The following is an 18,408-nucleotide window of genomic DNA, read 5'->3' on the forward strand; positions in this document are numbered from 1 at the left end:
TGAAGATTTTTTTTGCTCCAAGCCATATGTTCACGGGTTACTAGCAGCATTTGGTGACACTTCTCTGCATGAAATACACTCTTAAAGATGAAATGCATAGGGACTTCCCTGGTGGTCCAGTGGTTAAGACTCTGCACTTCCAATACAGGGGGGCGAGTTAGATCCTTGGTTGGGGAAGTCAGGTAAGATCCCACATGCCATGCAGCCAAACAAACAAACAAAAAAAACAAAATGGTGAAACACATAAAATATCATTGTAGTTCACCATTAATAAAAATTTGCAATTGGTTTTTCTGTCTTAAAATTAATTTAGTTTTGCCCGGGGTTTTCACTGCTGCATGCGGGACTTTTCCAGTTGTGGTGAGTGGGCTGCTCAGTGCAGTGGCTTCTCTTGTTGTGGAGCGTGGGGTTTAGGGCTCATGATTTTGGGGTTTGCTGAATTTCAACATGAATTGAGAGATTCATCAGCACTCTTACAAAAAAGTTAGACCATAGATTTGGGAGTGAGACCCTGAAAATATACAAGGGGGTATACATTTGGATAGATTTAGGAAACCCTTACCCCCAGCCACATTGAGCCTCTGTTGCTAACAGAAGCAGTGCCTCCTCCCATTTGATAAGGCTGATCTCTCTGCCTTAGAGACACTGTAATGACTTCACGTGAGTAAATTACATAATGAGGGCACACCAATTCTCTGCCTATACCACCCCAGTCTTTACTGCTTCTAGACCTAATAACTAGTGTAAGATCCCAGCATGCTCTAGGACAGGGGCAAAGTATAACCCAGGGTAGAAGGCTTCCTTACAAAAAGAACTGTAAGATTTTGTTGATCTACATTGGGACAAACAAGGGGTATATGTATAGGATTGGATATGAGGGATTCTTGATTGGGTAGGGTTGGGACCAAATTTATGAAGAGCACACTTGTAGAAATTTGAAATTCAGTTTGGTGGTTCAGGCAAGAAGGAATGATTCTATGGATACCTGTTTATTGGGTTGTCTTAAACCTATGCAGTAGTGGACTGTTCAAAAGGAAGTTGATATGCCAGAAATTCCCTGGCTTAAAGTTGAGAGAGAAATGCAGAGAGAGAGGGATTTAGATAATAACCCCCTCAAGAAGACATTGAAAATAAATTGTGAGAGGAACACCCACATCCTCAAAAATTGTAACTGGCAATCCTCTTTTGGGTGGGGAAAAGTGGGAAGTACTGAAACTCAAATGTTAGTATTGTTGTTTTTCCCCCTGACTTCAACAGGAATAATGAAACCCAGAGAGGCGGAGGCCTGGTAGAAGCACTTAAGCAACAAAGACTAATAGACATCAGGGACACAGAGCTAATAAGAATGGATTGACCCACAGGTATCTTTGCTGGAGGCTCATTTTAAAAGGTATTCCCATGACGGAAAGAGCATGGCAGCCAGGTCCTTTGTCCAACCCACTTCATCTGCAGTCCCCCTACCTCTAAGTCTAGGTCTGGTGAATGAGGTCCTGCCTTAAGGAACTATTGTGGTGAATTAAGGCTCCTCTCAAATTCCTAGACTGCCCGTCCTCACCAGCTCCAGGTCAGGTACCACACCAAGAAGGGCAGGGGTGTCAGGAAGCACCTGCCTTTTAGTTGTTGTTCAGTTGCTAAGTGGTGTCCAACTCTTTGCGACCCCATGGACTGCAGCATGCCAGGCCTCCCTCCCTCACTATGTCCCAGAGTTCGCCCAAATTCATGTCCCTTGAATCGATGATGCCATTCAACCATCTATCCTCTGTTGCCCTCCTCTCCTTTTGTCTTCAATCTTTCCCAGCATCGGGGTCTTTTCCAGTGAGTCAGCTCTTCGCATCAGGTGGCCAAAGTATTGGAGCTTCAGCTTCAGCAGCAGTCCTTCCAATGAGTATTCAGTGTTGATTTCCCGTAGAATTGACTGGTTTGATCTCTTTGTTGTCCAAGGGACTCTCAAGAGTTTTCTCCAGCACCACAGTTCAAAAACATTAAATTGGCAGGCCCCTAGCAAGGCCAGTCTCCTCAGATGGACTCTAACCCTTCGGTCTTGGGCTGATTTCTGGGTGGAGACAGTCTAGCATGAGGCTCTGAGAGCGAGAGCTGACTGTGCGCTCTCAGGCCGGCTTGCAGCGCTGAGATGCGCCGTGGTCCCCATGCCGCTACTCAGCTGCCGGCTGCGAGGGGGCGCCCCATGGCGCTCCCGGGCGGCCCCCATAGCCTCCTGGTCTGGCTTCTGCTCCTTCAACCCTGGCTCACGGAGGCCTCGGAGGATGGGTCGGCGACGCCGTTGCCCCCTCCAGCTCCCTCGGGAGGCGGCATCAAGAGCCTCACGGCGGTCCAGCCAACCCCCGGAGGCGCTTCGGAAGTCCCCAAGTTGGTGGGGTTTAGCTTAGGTGACTCTGCGTTGGGCGTCCAGAGGGGCAGGCTGAGGCGCCAGGGTGGGAGCTGCTGCTCCCCCGGAGCTTGGGAGGATTGGGGTCTGAATGAGTGCAGCCCTGCAGTGGAACCCGAGGCCGGGTGCGCCTCGTGTGCGGATCCAAGGCCTGTGGATTTGGAAGCGCTGCCCTGGAGCCTAGGAGGAGGCCTGGAGCCTAGGAGGAGGCCTTCTTGAGTCGGGGCCTGTTTCTCAGAGGTTCTCCTTGCCACCCTGTCCTCACCCCAGCGTGCGGCCAAGTGTTCCTGAAAATCTTGGGAGGACAGGAGAGCGAGGAAGGGAAGTGGCCCTGGCAGGTGAGCCTGTGGGTCCGTGGCAGACATGTGTGCGGAGCTTCCCTCATCACAGAGAAGTGGGTGCTGACTGCAGGCCACTGTATTTTAAGGTGAGTAATGACAGTGGAGATGCGAGAGTCCTGCCCTCTTCAGACACCCTTTAGTTTCTATTGCCCTGCAAGTTGATAGAAAACCCAAACTAAACCAAAGCCCGCACAATCAAAATGGGAGAGATTCTGCATTTTGGTAGTCTTGTTACCAGGAATGCTAATTTGATGATCAAAACCAGTTGTTTGGGTGAGCAAATCAATTTTGAGAGTCATTAGGAGGGGTTTTGGGGGATAGGGGCATGGAGAGAGTGGTGAGGGAGGTTGGGGCCAGATTGGGAAACAGCTGATGTGTGTGGAAAGGCACAAAGGATGCTTCCCAGGGTGTCTATGAGGGACATGTCCTCTTCCCACAGCCGTTACCAGTACAGTGTCATGATGGGAGATTGGAATATCCAGGGTGGATTATCAGGGTTGGTGGTCCCTGTCAGCCACGTCATCATTCACCCTCAGTTCTCAACAAGTGGAACCGTTAAAAATGACCTTGCTCTTCTCCGGCTCCGCTACCCTGTAAATTTCACTGGCCTTATCCAGCCTATATGCATCCCTGAGAAGACTTTCCATGTGCAAGCTGGGACCAGGTGCTGGGTGACCGGATGGGGAAGGAAGCAAGAATTTGGTGAGACTGTGAGGAAGGTAGTAACCTTGGGTAGAGGGGGGCAGCCTTATCTTTGGAGTAAGCAACAACCTTAAAGTGATGGGGCGGGAGGAAGCTGACCACCTGGCAGGTGGGTATGGGGGCAGCCAGGTTGATGGTTCCTAAATGGCTGGAGCCCAGAAATTGATTGAGATCTTTTGTTGCAACACAAATATTTGATGCCAGCCATTTGTGAAAGGCATCAGTCCTGGGAACCAGAGCTGTTCTCTGAAGAAGAAATACATGGGCGAAGCCTGCTTCTTCAGATTTGTGGGGAAGTGTGCCTGGCTGGTTTGGGGGTATTTTTAGGTTCCTTGGGGACAGAACCGGATGTTCTGGAGTTCTCTCCAGGGTTAACTTCTGCTCAGGGCGTGATGAGTTGTCTGCCAGTCAGAGCTGTCTATTGCTGGAAGTACTTGCCCTGGTGCATAATGAACTTCCTGTCCTTGGGGGTCTTGGCAGAGCCAGAAGACCCCTGCTGGTGAGGCTATAGGGCCTCTTATCTCTGGAAAGAACCTGGATTGTTGCTTTTGGGTGTTCCTTGTCTGAGCATCTGTGATTCTGCTTTAAAGTAAAGACACTTTTGCTGATGTACGGGATGCCTCTCATTATTACTATTGATATGCAGAGTGACAGATGCTTGGTTATCATTTCTCACGATGGTCAGGCTTGCCTCTTCCTGTCCTGATCTGTTCTTCCTTGTTTTGTCGTGGATTTGGTTCCTACCTTCTCTTCTCCCCTTGTTAGCTTGGGGCTTCAGTTTCTTCCATTGTCAGATGGGGACAGTAACCTCTATAATGCCTTCTTCAAGGGGGATTCAAGGTGTTGGGGGCTTATCATTCAGCTGTGCAGATCTACCCACTGCAGAGTTTCTTCTTTGTTTGTAGAAGGCCCACTTGTGTCAGAATCTCTCCAGGAGGTCGACCAATATATCATGTACTATGAAGAATGTAATGGGCGGCTCCAGATGGCCCTACACACAAATAAGGATGTAGTACAAGAAGCAGTGATCTGCAGCTATAATAGTATAGGAAAGGATTCTTGTCAGGTAAGTTCATGGGTCCCTTGCCACCTCTGTATTGAAGTTGTCCCCTCAAAGTATCCTTGTTCCCCAGGGACAAGGCCTGGGTTATTTCCTACCTTATCTTTCAGGCTTTACTTAAGGAGATTCAGGGGAGAACCCCTCAAGATACCCGTGAGCTGGCCTGGCCTGTTTCTCCAATAGGGAGGAGCCCCACATCCTGGGGGTGCTGCCAGGGTGAAGTGAAGTTGGGGGTGATGATGATAACCGTGTAGTTCCTATAACTGAGTTCTTTCTATAGTCACTTCCTGTGCCAGTGTCAGCGTTCACCCACATTAGCTCAGTTTCCCAGCTCACAACCCTGTCACCTAGACATTATACATCTTATTATACAGATGTGGTCCCTCCAGAGACATAAGTTCCAGATCCCCCTGGGAGTGTCTGTAGGAGCCCTGGGCCCACAGCCTCCCCTCTGCCCCGAGCAGCCTTCCTGAGCAGGGGACCGGGGACAGGTCTCAGAGGATGAGTGTTTGGATTCTGGCAAGAGGAGAACATCCCTGTTGGGAGAGGGGGCAGTGAGTCCGAGGCTCAAGGTCTGAAGCACTGGTCATGTTTAGGGAATGGATTTCAGGTCTGGAGCAATGAGGAGGCCAATATGGCCAGAGTAGGGGCTGGAGTCAGAATGTGTGGCCTACAGTGCTGTGCTGTGGTTTTTGGTTCTGTCCATGAAGGACTGTAGGCCAGGGGTTTGTTTTCTCCATGTGGGCAATGGTGCTGAGTCCCAGGTGGGACCTGGGCTCATGGAGGGGTGGAGGGGATCTCAAACACATTGTCATCAGTTCTTGGTAACCGATTGCACATGAGGATGGGAGTGAGGGAGAGCTTGAAGAGAGCTCTGAGTTTCTGACTGAGCTGGTTGATGGCGAGCACCAGAGCAGTTTTGGAAAAGGATGTGCAGTGTTTGCATGAGCTGGGATGAGTATGTGGGATGTCTTGAGAGTGTAGCTTAATATATGGAGGCAGCTGGCTATATGGTCAGGAGCTCTAGAGAAACTTAGGCTAGGTGTACGGATTAAGGGGCTCAGTGCAGAGGTGGTATTTGAAGTGTTTAACAACCACTGTAGTATAGGAGGGCTTCCCTGGTGGCTCAGTGGTAGAGAATCTGTGTGCAGTGCAGCAGCTGCAAGAGACCTGGGTTTGATCCCTGGGTTGGGAAAATCCCCTGGAGGAGAGCATGGCAACCCACTCCAGTATTCTTGCCTGGAGAATCTCATGGACAGAGGAGCCTGGCGGGCTCAGAGAGTCAGACATGACTAAAGCAACTTAGCGCATATGCACGTAGTATAGGAAATGACCAGTCATAATATCTTCAGAGGATACTAAAATTTTCCAATTGACTCTTCAGTTCTCAGTTCTTATAATCACAGAAATCTGGGCTTGGGAGATGTCTGGGGAAGGCTCACAGTGTCTTGAGTGCCCGTCTCCCAGTGTCGTGCTGTGCAGTCAGCCTGCCCAGATGTGGGTGCTCTTCCATTCCTGCAGTTTGATTTCTTTCTCTTTTTCAGGGAGATTCTGGGGGCCCTTTGGTCTGTCGATACAGTACCACATGGGTCCAGGTAGGGATTGTGAGCTGGCGCATTGGCTGTGGTCGTAACAATATGCCTGGAGTTTATACAGAAACTTCCCTCTACGCTAAGTGGCTAGTTGCAGTGGTGAACGAGGCTACCTCTTTGTATCCAGTGGTGCTGCTGTTCCTATTGCTGTGTGTGGTGTTGTCCCTGGGCCTCCTGGTGACCCTGTGATCACCCTGGTCCACGGTCCCCCTGTTTCTGAGTCTCTCACCTAGCCCTGCCTCTGACCTCCCACTCCTACTTTAGTGCCAATTCCTGGATTCCATTTGGTATCCACTGATCTTGTGGAGATCCACATGACAGAGAGCTGGCAGCAAGAAGCCCTGGAAGTTTCCCAGCCTGGTGCTTCAGGAACATGCCTCATTCATGTCTACACCTTGGCCGTGCTCTGCTTTCCAGGAAGGAGTGGGTGAAACCATCCCAGCTGGATGGACAGTGACCTGCCAGGTGGACATGATGCTTCATCCACATCATGAGGAACATCTGGCAAAGAAGAGACATCATCACCGGTGAAGCAGTATTAGATCTGACACTTTTATCAAACCAGTCTGTGTGGTCATTGTTGGGAGAGAGCAAGGAGGCGTTACCACCTCCACATCTGACTCAGTTATCTGGGTTCAGAAAAGATCCCCTGCTCCCCAGTGTAGATCCACCTGTGAGTATCTGCCTCTGCCACACAAGCCCTCCGGGGGCAACTCAGTCTTGGAACCCCCTTCCCAGGGCTCCAGTGGCCACATCCAGGCTCACCCCAAGTTGTGTTAAAGTATTAAGGAGTGTGGAGATTTCTGATGTCAACCCAATAAATGTTCGGAGAGTCATGTGTGTGTTCTGCGTCTCTACTGGTCTGGGGTCACTGAAGAGAACTTATCTCACGTTTAGCTTAGGAAGGTGTTCATGGTCTTTTAAAACCCTGGAGTGATGTGATGTGATGTGAGAGGACAGATGGCTTTAGCAGTTGGGTCCTGCTGCTGTGTTCCTCATAGCCATTAGCATCTCTGCAGGGAACTTTGCAGGTGAGTTTGCTAGCCACTGCATCTGGGAAGGAGGAAGTGAGAGAGAAGACTGGAAGCTGGAGAAGGGTCAGGGCATAGTGCCCAAACATCACCCCACTTTTATGTGTGTTTCCGTTGCTCCCCTTCTAGGTATATGGAGCCTGGCGCACCAGACTGCCTTGGCCAGGCCATGGAGAACAGCACTGAGACTCAGGGAGGGGACAGTTTGGGGTGCTTACTGGTGGTTCAGATGGTAAAGAATCTGGCCGCAATGCAGGAGACCTGGGTTTGATCCCTGGTTCGGGAAGATCCCCTGGAGAAGGAAATGGCAACCCACTCCAATATTCTTGCCTGGGGAATTCCTTGAGCAGAGGAGCCTGGTGGGCTACAGTCCATGGGTCGCAAAGAGTTGGACACGACTGACACACACACACACTGTGTCTGTACTGGCTCGTTTCCCTCACTACCATATGGCCCCAGATTACCTCTCTGTCATTGTGCAGAGCATTTCACTGTTTCTTGATTTCTTTCATGAAAGTTTGAGGTTGCCTTCTTTTAGGAGGGGATTAGTGCATTTTGCATATGAGGAGAAGGTGCATGTGAATAGTTAGGTGAATAAAAAAGTCAACTTGATAGTCTTCTCTTAAGGCTTCTTTCAGATCCTTCCTTCTGGGCATATACGGTATTAGGATAAATAATACATTTCCAACCTTCCCACCTATCTTAAATTTGGCAATAAGTTCTGGTCAATAAAATGTAAGTATTGATGTTGAGTATGAATTTTGGAAGGTATTAAAGATACCTTTTAAAGAAAGGAGAACAAGCCCTTTGTCACTTTCTTCTTTGCTGACTAGAGTATATTCATGGTGACTGGAGCTTGAGCAGCAATCTTGGAACATGAGGAACATGTTAAGGGTATAGAACAGAAATTCAGGAGGAACTTCACTCTCTGGAATTTATAGAGCTGCCATCACATCTCTTTATGCAAGAGAGAAATAAACTTCTCTTTTAATTGAGCCACCATCATCTTCAGTCTCAGTTACTGATAGAAAAATCTCACTTTAACTAATTCAGATGGTATTATTTATAGCTTTATTTCTGGATTATTATGAATATAAGCTTTTAAAATCATTTCTTGTTTAGACTAAATTATTTTTATTCCTACTTTGCTATGTGCCATTGCTTCCTTCTCTAGTCATATTTAAACATTGATAAGGTTAGAAGTTTATGTTGATGAATGACTATTATCTCAATTCATTTCTCTATTATTTTCTTTATTGAGGTATAATTTATATATAGTAAAATGCACATATTGCAGTGTACTCTTTTATGAGTTTTAAAAAATACATACCCATGTTAACATCACCAAAATCATGATGGAGAACATTTCCATCAATCCAGGATGTTCCTTTATATTCCTTTCTATCATCCCCTCCCAGAGATAACCTTTGTTCTGCTTACTGTCACATTAGATTTGCAGATTATTGTATCTTACATTAACAGAATCATACAGTCAGTGTTCTTTTGGTTTGCCTTCCACATACTGTTTTTGTCTTTTTTTTCTTCCAGTTTTATGGAGATACAATTGACACATAGCACTGTATAAGTTTGAGGCGTACAGAATAATGATTTGACTTACATATATCATGAAATGTTTACTGTATTAAGTTTGGCGAGCAGCCATCATCTCATATATACAAAATTAAAGAAATAGAAATACAGTTTTCCTTGTGAGAACTCTTATGATTTGTTCTCTTTGCAGCTTTCATATGTAACATACAATATTGTTAATTATACTAACCATGTTGTACATTACATCCCTAGAATTTATTTATCTTATAACTGGAAGTTTGTACCTTTTGACTGCGTTCATTGAATTCCACATACTGTTTTTGAGATTCATCCATGTTGTCATGTGTATCATCAGTTGATTCCTTTTTATTGCTAAATAGTTATCTATTACATGAGTTTTCACAGTTCATTAATTCTCTTGTTGATGGACATTTGGGATGTTTCTAGTTAGGGGCTATTATGAACAAAGGTACTGATAAACACTCAGGTACAAGACTTTTCGTGCCTATGCTTTTGCTTCTTTTGGGAAGAAACATAGGAGTGGAATTGCTGGTTCATGGAATAGATGTATGGTTAACTTTATTAGAAAATTCCAGAGCTTTCCAAATTATTTGTAAAGAGGCTGAAGTTGAACAGTTCTGTGAAGACCTACAACAACTTCTAGAACTAACACCAAAAAAAAGATGTCCTTTTCACCATAGGGGACTGGAATGCCAAAGTAGGAAGTTAAGAGATACCTGGAGTAATAGACAACTTTGGCTTTAGAGTACAAAATGAAGCAAGGCAAAGGCTAACAAAGTTTTGCCAAGAGAATGCACTGGTCATAGCAAACACCCTCTTCCAACAACACAAGAGATGACTCTACACATGGACATCATCAGATGGTCAATAGCGAAATCAGATTGATTATATTCTTTGCAGCCAAAGATGGAGAAGCTCTCCACAATCAGCAAAAACAAGACTGGGAGCTGACTGTGGCTCAGATCATGAACTCCTTATTGCCAAATTCAGACTCAAATTGAAGAAAGTAGGGAAAACCACTAGACCATTCAGGTATGGCCTAAGTCAAATCCTTTATGATTGTACAGTGAAAGGGACAAATAGATTCAAGGGATTAGATCTGATAGACAGAGTGCCTGAAGAACTATGGATGGAGGTTCATAACATTGTAGAGGAGGCCTCAAGAAAAAAGAAATGCAAAAAGGCAAAATGGTTGTCTAAGGAGGCTTTACAAATAGCTGTGAAAAGAGTAATGAAAGGCAAAGGAGCAAAGGAAAGATACACCCATCTGAATGCAGAGTTCCAACAAATAGCATGGAGAGGTAAGATAGCCTTCCTAAGTGATCAATGCAAAGAAATAGATGAAAACAATAGAATGGGAAAGACTAGAGATCTCTTCAAGAAAATTAGATACCAAGGGAACATTTCATGCAAAGATGAGCATGATAAAGGACTGAAATGGTATGAACCTAACAGAAGCAGAAGATATTAAGAAGAGGTGGCAAGAATATACAGAAGAACTATACGAAAAAGGTCTTCATGACCCAGATAACCATGATGGTGTGATCACTCACCTAGAGCAGGATATCCTGGAATGTGAAGTCAAGTGGGCCTTAGGAAGCATCACTACGAACAAAGCTAGTGGAGGTGATGGAATTCCAGTTGAGCTATCTCAAATCCTAAAAGATGATGCTGTGAAAGTGCTGCACTCAATATGCCAGCAAATTTGGAAAACTGAACAGTGGCCACAGAACTGGAAAAGGTCAGTTCATTCCAATCCCAAAGAAAGGAAATGCCAAAGAATGTTCAAACTACTGCACAACTGTACTCATTTCACATGCTATCAAAGTAATGCTCAAAATTCTCCAAGCTAGGCTTCAACAGTATGTGAACTGAGAACTTTCAGATGTTCCAGCTGGATTTAGAAAAGGCAGAGGAACCAGAGATCAAATTGCCAACATCCGTTGGAACATAGAAAAAGCAAGAGAATTCCAGAAAAACATCTGCTTCATTGACTACACCAAAGCCTTTGACTGTGTGGATCACAACAAACTGTGGAAAATTCTTAAAAAGATGGGAATACCAGGCTATCTTACCTGTCTCCTGAGAAATCTGTATGCAGGTCAAGAAGCAACAGTTAGAACTGAACATGTAATAACAGACTGGTTCCAGATTGAGAAAGGCTATATACTGTCACCCTGCTTATTTAACTTATATGCAGAGTACTTCATGCAAAATGCCAGGTTGAATGAAGCACAAGCTGGAATCAAGATTTCCAGGAGAAATGTCAATAACCTCAGATATGCAGATGATACCACCCTTATGGAAGAAAGTGAAGAGGAACTAAAGAGCCTCTTGATGAAAGTGAAAGAGGAGAGTGAAAAAGCTGGCTTAAAACTCAACCTTCAAAAAACCAAGATTATGGCATTCGGTCCCATGACTTCATGGCAAATAGATGAGAAAACAGTGGAAACAGTGACAGATTTTATTCTCTTGGGCTCCAAAATCACTGCAGATGGTGACTGTGGCCATGAAATTAAAAGATGCTTGCTCCTTGGAAGAAAAGCTATGACCAACCTAGACAGCATATTAAAAAGCAGAGATATTTCTTTGCCGACAAAGGTCTGCCTAGTCAAAGCTATGATTTTTCCAGTAGTCATGTATGGATGTGAGAGTTGGCTCATAAAGAAAGCTGAGCACCAAAAAATTGATGCTTTTGAACTATGGTGTTGGAGAAGACTCTTGAGAGTCCCTTTCACTGCAAGGGGATTAAAGCAGTCAATCCTAAAGGAAATCAGTCCTGTATATTCATTGGAAGGACTGATGCTGAAGCTGAAACTCCAGTAATTTGACCACCTGATGCAAAGAACTGACTCGCTTGAAAAGATCCTGATGCTGGGAAAGATCCTGAAGGCAGGAGGAGAAAGGGACGACAGAGGATGAGATGGTTGGATGGCATCACCGACTCAATGGAGAGGAGTTTGAGCAAGCTCCGGGAGTTGGTGATGGACAGGGAAGCCTGGCGTGCTGCAGTCCATGGGGTCACAAAGAGTCGGACATGACTGAGTGGCTGAACTGAACTGATAACTCCTACTAGCAATAAATGGTGGTTCAGCTTGGTCCATATCCTCCCTCATCAGTACTTGGTGAAGATTGCCAGTTCTAACAGGTATGAAGTGGTCTCTCACTGGGGTTTTAATTTGCATTTCCCTGTAACGAATGATATTTAGCGCGTTTTCCTGTACTATTGCTCATATGTATATTTTCTTTTTTGAATCATCTTTCTAATTCTTTGGCTCATTTTAAAACAAGATGCTTATCTTTTTATTGTTGGTTCCTAAGTCTGTGGGTTGCTTTTTTTCACTTTTTAACTTGTGGTTGCAAAGATTTTTCTTCTATTTTTTTTCCCTAAGCTTTGTAATTTTAGCTTTTACGTTTAGGTCTGAGGTTTATTAGATTTGGGGATGCAGTGTGAGATAGGGAAGAAGGTTTTATTTCCTGTAATGTTTATCCAGTACCAGTACCATTTGTTGAAAATACGTTTATTTTCACATTGATTTGCATTGGCGCTTTATCAAAAATTAATTGACAGTATATACATACATCTATTTTTGGACTCTGTTCAGTTCCTTATCTATTTGTATATTCTTACGCTAACTTCACAGTGTCTTAGTTACTATAGCTTTGTAGTTAGTCTTGAAATTTGGTAGTGTGATACTTCCAAATTTGAAAAAATTTCATGTTTTTCAAGCCTGAGCTTTTGTTGTAGAAATTGAAAAGTTGATTCTAAAATATATGTGGAAAAGCAAAGGGCCTAGAATAACCAAAATAAAGAACTACAGGATGTCAAGACTTAATATATAGGTATAGTAATCAAGACAGTGTGGTATTGGCATAAGGGCAGACATACAGATCAAGGGAATATAATAGAGATTTAAGAAATAGATCCACTTTTATACGGCCAGTTGATTTTAACAAAGGTGTGAAGATAACTCACCTGGAGATAGGATAGTTTTTGTTTTTTTTTTTACAAATGATGCTGGAACAATGGGACATTCCTATACAAAATAAATAAAAAATAAAGCACCTCAATCCTTACCTTACATTATATAGAAAAATTAACTCAAAATGGATTATAGAACTAAATGTAAGAAACTTGGAAGAAGAATCTTTGTGACCCTTGAGTAGGCAAAGATTCTTTATATAGGACAGGAAAAGCATGAACCATTTAGGAAAAAAAAGATTGGATTTCATCAAAATGAAAATCTGCTGTTCTTTCAAAGACACTGTTAAGAAAATGAAAATAAAAGCCACAGACTAGAAGAAAGAAGCAACAATGTGTAGTCAAAGACTTGCGAATGTTTATAGCATCTTTATTCATAATAGCTCAAATCTGGAAACAACTCAAATGTCTGTCAACAGATAAATGATAGTCACTGAAATACTACTTGGCAATAAAAGAGAATAAAGGGCCATTATATGCAGGAACATGAATGAAATTCAAAAACATTATGTTGAGTGAAAGAAGTCAGAACTGAACGAGTACAGTATTCTGATTCCACTTATATGAAGACCAAACAAGCAAAACAGGTGACCAGCAGTTGCCTGTGATGGATTTGAAGAGGACACAGAGACACTCTCTGGGTTCTTGACATCTTCTATATCTCTTTTTAAGATTATTTATTTACTTAATATTTTTTTTGGCTGCACTGGGTCTTCATTGCTACAAGCAGGCTTTCTTTAGTTGTGGTGAGTTGGGGGCGGGTATTCAGCTGTGGTGTACGGGCTTCTCATTGTGGTGGCTTCTCTTGTTGCAGAGCTTGGACTCCAGGCATGCTGGCTTCATTAGTTGCGGCTCGAGGGCTCTAGATCATAGGCTTGGTAGTTGTGGTGCGTGGGCTTAGTTGCCCGGTGGTATGTGGGATCTCCCCGAACAGGGATCAAACTCGTGTCCCAACTGGCAGGCAGATTCTTAACCGCTGGACCATCAGGGAGCTCCAAAATTTTCTGTATCTTGATTGAGATGGTGGTTACAGGGTCCCATATATTCATTACAACATTAAATCATGCATTTAAGATCTGTGTATTTCACTGTATGAAACTTTCACCTCAGCTTTTAACAAAAATAGGCTAGTGTGGCATTCTAATTAGCCCCACTGTCCATTCTCTTCTCCTTTCATAATAGTGGATGTCTTATGCAATGACCTGATGCCTTAGGTAATTCTCATGAGGTGCTTGCAAATATTTAACAAGTTGCTCTGTAGGGAAATAAAGTCCTGATCTCTAACATTTGCACATTTCCGTGATAGAAATACTTCCATCCAGGCTGATTTCAAGCTATTAACATGACATTATTGAGTCTGGAGTTGGGAAGAGATGTGCACCATTATACAGAATTTCTACCATACGGCTACAGTAGATATAACCTCAAGAGCACAGGTAAATACAGTAAAATAATTAAAAAGTGATGGATTTTGATTATTTATTACCTTTGTTTTTAATGTAATTTCTTTAACTGTAGGTTTTATACTTTAATTTTTAATAATAATAGTAATTTAAAACAGCCAGCTCACAAAATTGCTGCTAATTAACAGCTGGCTCTCATGAACTGGTACAAGCCAGCTCCAGCACCCACTGGATCATTTCCCTAGAAGCAAATTCTGAGACAGGGATTCATGTTCAAACACTTAAGAGGGTCATTTTCAGGGGGAACCTGTATGAGTGTGAAGGAAGCAGGATAGGAAAGGGGAAGAAGTTTAGTAATAAAGTGATGATAGGTGAAGTCTATGCTCAGCATAATTCTGGGATCTGTGTTATACTAGAGAATTCTTCCAATCTTAAGGCACAGGAGCTGGGCTTTTGTGCCCTAGTATCACTAAATCATTGGGCACACTGGGAGCCAGGAAGGATCGGAGGTAGGAATGCAACTCCTTGTCACCTCCTGTAATGAGACTCCATATTCCCAAAGGTAAACCTCCTGAGAATGATGCCGGTGTGAGTTCGTAGTAGCTGTAGCCAGAGCAGTTTGGGGATGGGTACCCCAAACAGGTAAAATGGATCCTCAGTGATCTGGGTGGTCACCCACTTAAAAATTACCTCTGTCAGCTTCCCTTGAAGCTTAGGGGGACCATGTATCTAATTTATGTTTCATTAGATATAAATAGAAGTAATTTGTGCTTTTGTGGGGATGTGCCCTTCAAAGGGATGTGGGCAGACTTTCTTGGCTCTTTCTCCTTCCCAAAGTGGAAGATGAGAAAGATGTAGGTGCCATCTTGGATACAAAAGTGTATGCCCATTTTAAGGGTGGCAGAAACTGACCTGGGTTGCCTATAGTTGAACTGGTATGAGAGAAGTAAACTGTTTTTTAAGCCACTGTATCTTCGGATATCTCTGTTACCACATTTTAGCCTGTACCTTAACGAATAAAGTGAACAAAGAAACAAGAAATAACAGATATCTAAAATCATGACTGTGTAAAACAATTTATAATTTTTATGTTTTTTTTTTAAGCAAGACAAGACTAACCCAAACAGAATAAGAGAATGTTCATGAAGAGCAAAGAGAACATGTTCATTACAGAAAAAATATAATTATTTGTACATGACCTGGTTGTCAATATAGAAACCCACCAAAATCTACAAACTGTCCAAACTGACAAAGTAATTTGATAGCATTATTAAATAAAAGAATAACATAAAATTGCATTTCTGAAAGATGTGCGTGACTTTATGGGAACACTTATGAAATTTTATTGAAAGATGTGAAGGAAGATCTAAATAGGGGAGATACCCCAAGTTTATGAATAGGAAAGGATAATACCATGAATATGGCAGTTCTCCCAAAAATGGTCTTTAGATTTAATGTAATTCAAATAGAATGTTCAACAGTTTAAATAATTGTCAAACTTATTTTAAAACTTGTATGGAGTACCAAGAGTAGCCAAAACCCTAATGAAGAGGTTGAGGTAGAAGAATGCATTCTCTCATATGTTGATGCGCAAAAGCTCTGGTGGTCAAGAAACCATAGTACTGGTATAGAGATAGGTAAATTGAATGATGGAAAGACTAGAGAGGCCAGAAACAGACTCAGTAGCTATGGACACTATAGTATATATAAAACAGGTGACATTGTTGATGAATGGGAGCATAGTAGGCCGTTCAATACATAGTGTTAGGAGACATGGTTAAGTAGAAAAAAATGAAACTGAATTCCTATCTCATACTATGTATTTAGTAACTACATGGATAAGAGACTAAACATGAGAAACAAAAGTTTAAAACTTTTAGAAGAAAATATAGGACAGTATCTTTAAAACCCCAGGGTGTGGAAGGCTTTTAAAAGTAAGACCCCAAAAGCATAAATGATAAAGGAAAAGATGGTTACTTCTGACTGCATTACAGCTAAATAACTTTCATTCATCAAAACATGTAATCAAGTGAAAAGACAAATCATGATTATGAATGATAGTTGAAATACACATTACTAACAAAGGATTCAGTTCAGTTGTTCAGTTGTGTCTGACTCTTGAGACCCCATGGATTGCAGCATGCCAGACTTCCCTGTCCATCACCGTCTCCTGGAGCTTGCTCAAACTCATGTCCATCGCGTTGGTGATGCCATCCCACCATCCCATCCTCTATTGTCCTTTTCTCCTGCCTTCAATCTTTACCAGCATCAGGGTCTTTTCCAGTGAGTCAGTTCTTCGCATCAGGTGGCTGAAGTATTGGAGCTTCAGCTTCAGCATCAGTCCTTCCAATGAATATTCAGGACTGATTTCCTTTAGGATGGACTGGTTGGATCTCCTAGCAGTGCAAGGGACTCTCAAGAATCTTCTCCAAAAAAAAAAAAAAAAGAATCTTCTCCAACACCAACACTCCAACAAAGGATTAGGATGCATAAAAAAAAAAACTAAACAGAAAGTACTTTAAAATCAGCTCAAATGTAAAACTGAGTAGATGTTATGAGCAAACATTTTATAGAAAGAAGGCAAAGATGACAAGTAAGGGTATGAAAATACACTGAACTTCAGAAGTCTCTTTCACTTCGAATGGATCTTTGGAAACTATGCATAATTTTGTAAATCACTGAAAAATATTGGTTCACTTTGTTATATAGAGTTCCCAAATGTTGACACATTTCATTACACAATATCAAAAAATCACACTCACTCATGTTACCACTACTGTTGTGAGAAAAATATTTAATTATTGGAAAGTTGTTGAACTCATGATAGCAAATATAAATTTTCTGAAACTTTTCACCTCTAAGCTCAAATCTTATCATTGGCAACAAATACTGTCAGTTGTTTTCTTAAAAGTTGCAGACTCTTTAAAGAAACTTTATTCTTGAGCATATGTCTGCCAAATATGCAAGTCTAAATTATCACAATTTATTAGTCACTCTTTTAAGTAAAACTGATGTCCCATGATAAAAGCTTAACAGATGTACAGTTTGCTTGAGTGAACATCCTACTTTTTTATACAGCAGAAGTGCTTTGTGCATAATTGTCATTTCATTACCCAAAATCTTAAATAAATGTGGACCGAAAGGTCACTACTTAATAAAATTAATCATTTTTACTTCCCCATCAAGGACATTTGAAAAGTGAATCTGGATCGATTGATTTCAGGAGTGGGATGTCACCCTTAACATTATGTTGCAATATGTAAAACTCTTATCTTGCTGAGGACTCATTCTGTGTGTCTTTCTCTCCCTGGCTAGCTTTGAAAAAGCAAGCTGCCATGAGTCCCACAGCAATAGAAAACAAATTCAGGCAACAACTGATTGAGCTTGGAAGGAAACTCTTCTCCAGTTGAGTTTCCCAGTGGATGAGAACCTGGCCCTGGCTGACACCTTGATTGCAGCCTTACAGAAGACCCACGTAAACTGTGCCTAGACTCCTGGCCCACAGGAACTGTAAGATAGTGTTGTTTTAAGCCACTGAATTTGTATTTGTTATAGAACAGTGAAAACTAATACAGAGGCCATTCCAGTATTTGATCAATCCTCTAACTTCTATATAATGAAGTTTATGATTGTTCCAGTGATCCTTTAATCATGTACCTACTCGGCACCTTCCTGATCAAAGAGCAGACCCCTATATGTCAGGTGGTGTTACTCAGGATTCCATGATGGTAAGTTACACGTTTCATGAGCCCGCTGATAGTGGTGTCAGCAAAGGCATTATCAGCAGGCAATGCTAGCTATGTAAAGAATATACATGTGTATATGTAACTACTCAATGAGGTTCTAGTGCCACAGCTGCCTCTTTTCAGCTAGCACTAAGATTTTGAGCCCATCTGTGAACCAGGCCCAGGCTTTTTCTTCTTTCATCAATTGGTCGTAGATACTGCCATTCGGGCTATGGGTGTGAACTGATGGAGAAGCTTCAGTTTAATACAGATAAGTGCCATGATGGGGGATGATGGTGACTACGCCTTTTCTTTGCACAGCTTACTTGTGTCTTCAAGACCTGCCATGAACTAATCCCAAATGTATGGCTTCCATTGAGTGATGAATTGCTTTTTCCAACTGAGTTTATGACTTAGTTTGGCTAAATATTCACCTTATGATAGAAGGCACTGGTCTCTTAGTCACATAATGTCCTGTGGTCTGGCATTTAGTTTCTTTTTAGGATTCAGTAGTGTGCCAGAAGTTGTTTTTCAAAGAATATAGTTTCTTTGCAGCATAGAGTGTGGTCTTGCTTCAGAACTGTAGGGATCTATATTGTGACTCTATAAATGGA

General features: G+C 42.6%; 1 protein-coding gene across 1 annotated transcript; it reads left to right on the forward strand.

Annotated features, from left to right (window-relative positions):
* Positions 1-2,185: 2,185 nt before the first annotated feature.
* LOC145520138 (putative serine protease 42) lies at positions 2,186-6,917 on the forward strand. Its single transcript, XM_081525909.1, has 5 exons — positions 2,186-2,387; positions 2,657-2,813; positions 3,167-3,429; positions 4,338-4,495; positions 6,034-6,917. The coding sequence occupies exons 1-5, from the start codon at positions 2,186-2,188 to the stop codon at positions 6,268-6,270; spliced, it is 1,017 nt and encodes a 338-aa protein (XP_081382035.1). The 3' UTR covers positions 6,271-6,917.
* The last annotated feature ends 11,491 nt before the right edge of the window (positions 6,918-18,408 follow it).

The sequence above is a fragment of the Giraffa tippelskirchi genome, chromosome 9 (genome assembly GCF_054371585.1).
Source record: "Giraffa tippelskirchi isolate mGirTip1 chromosome 9, T2T-mGirTip1v1.2.pri, whole genome shotgun sequence".
In the NCBI taxonomy this organism is placed as follows: Eukaryota; Metazoa; Chordata; class Mammalia; order Artiodactyla; family Giraffidae; genus Giraffa; species Giraffa tippelskirchi.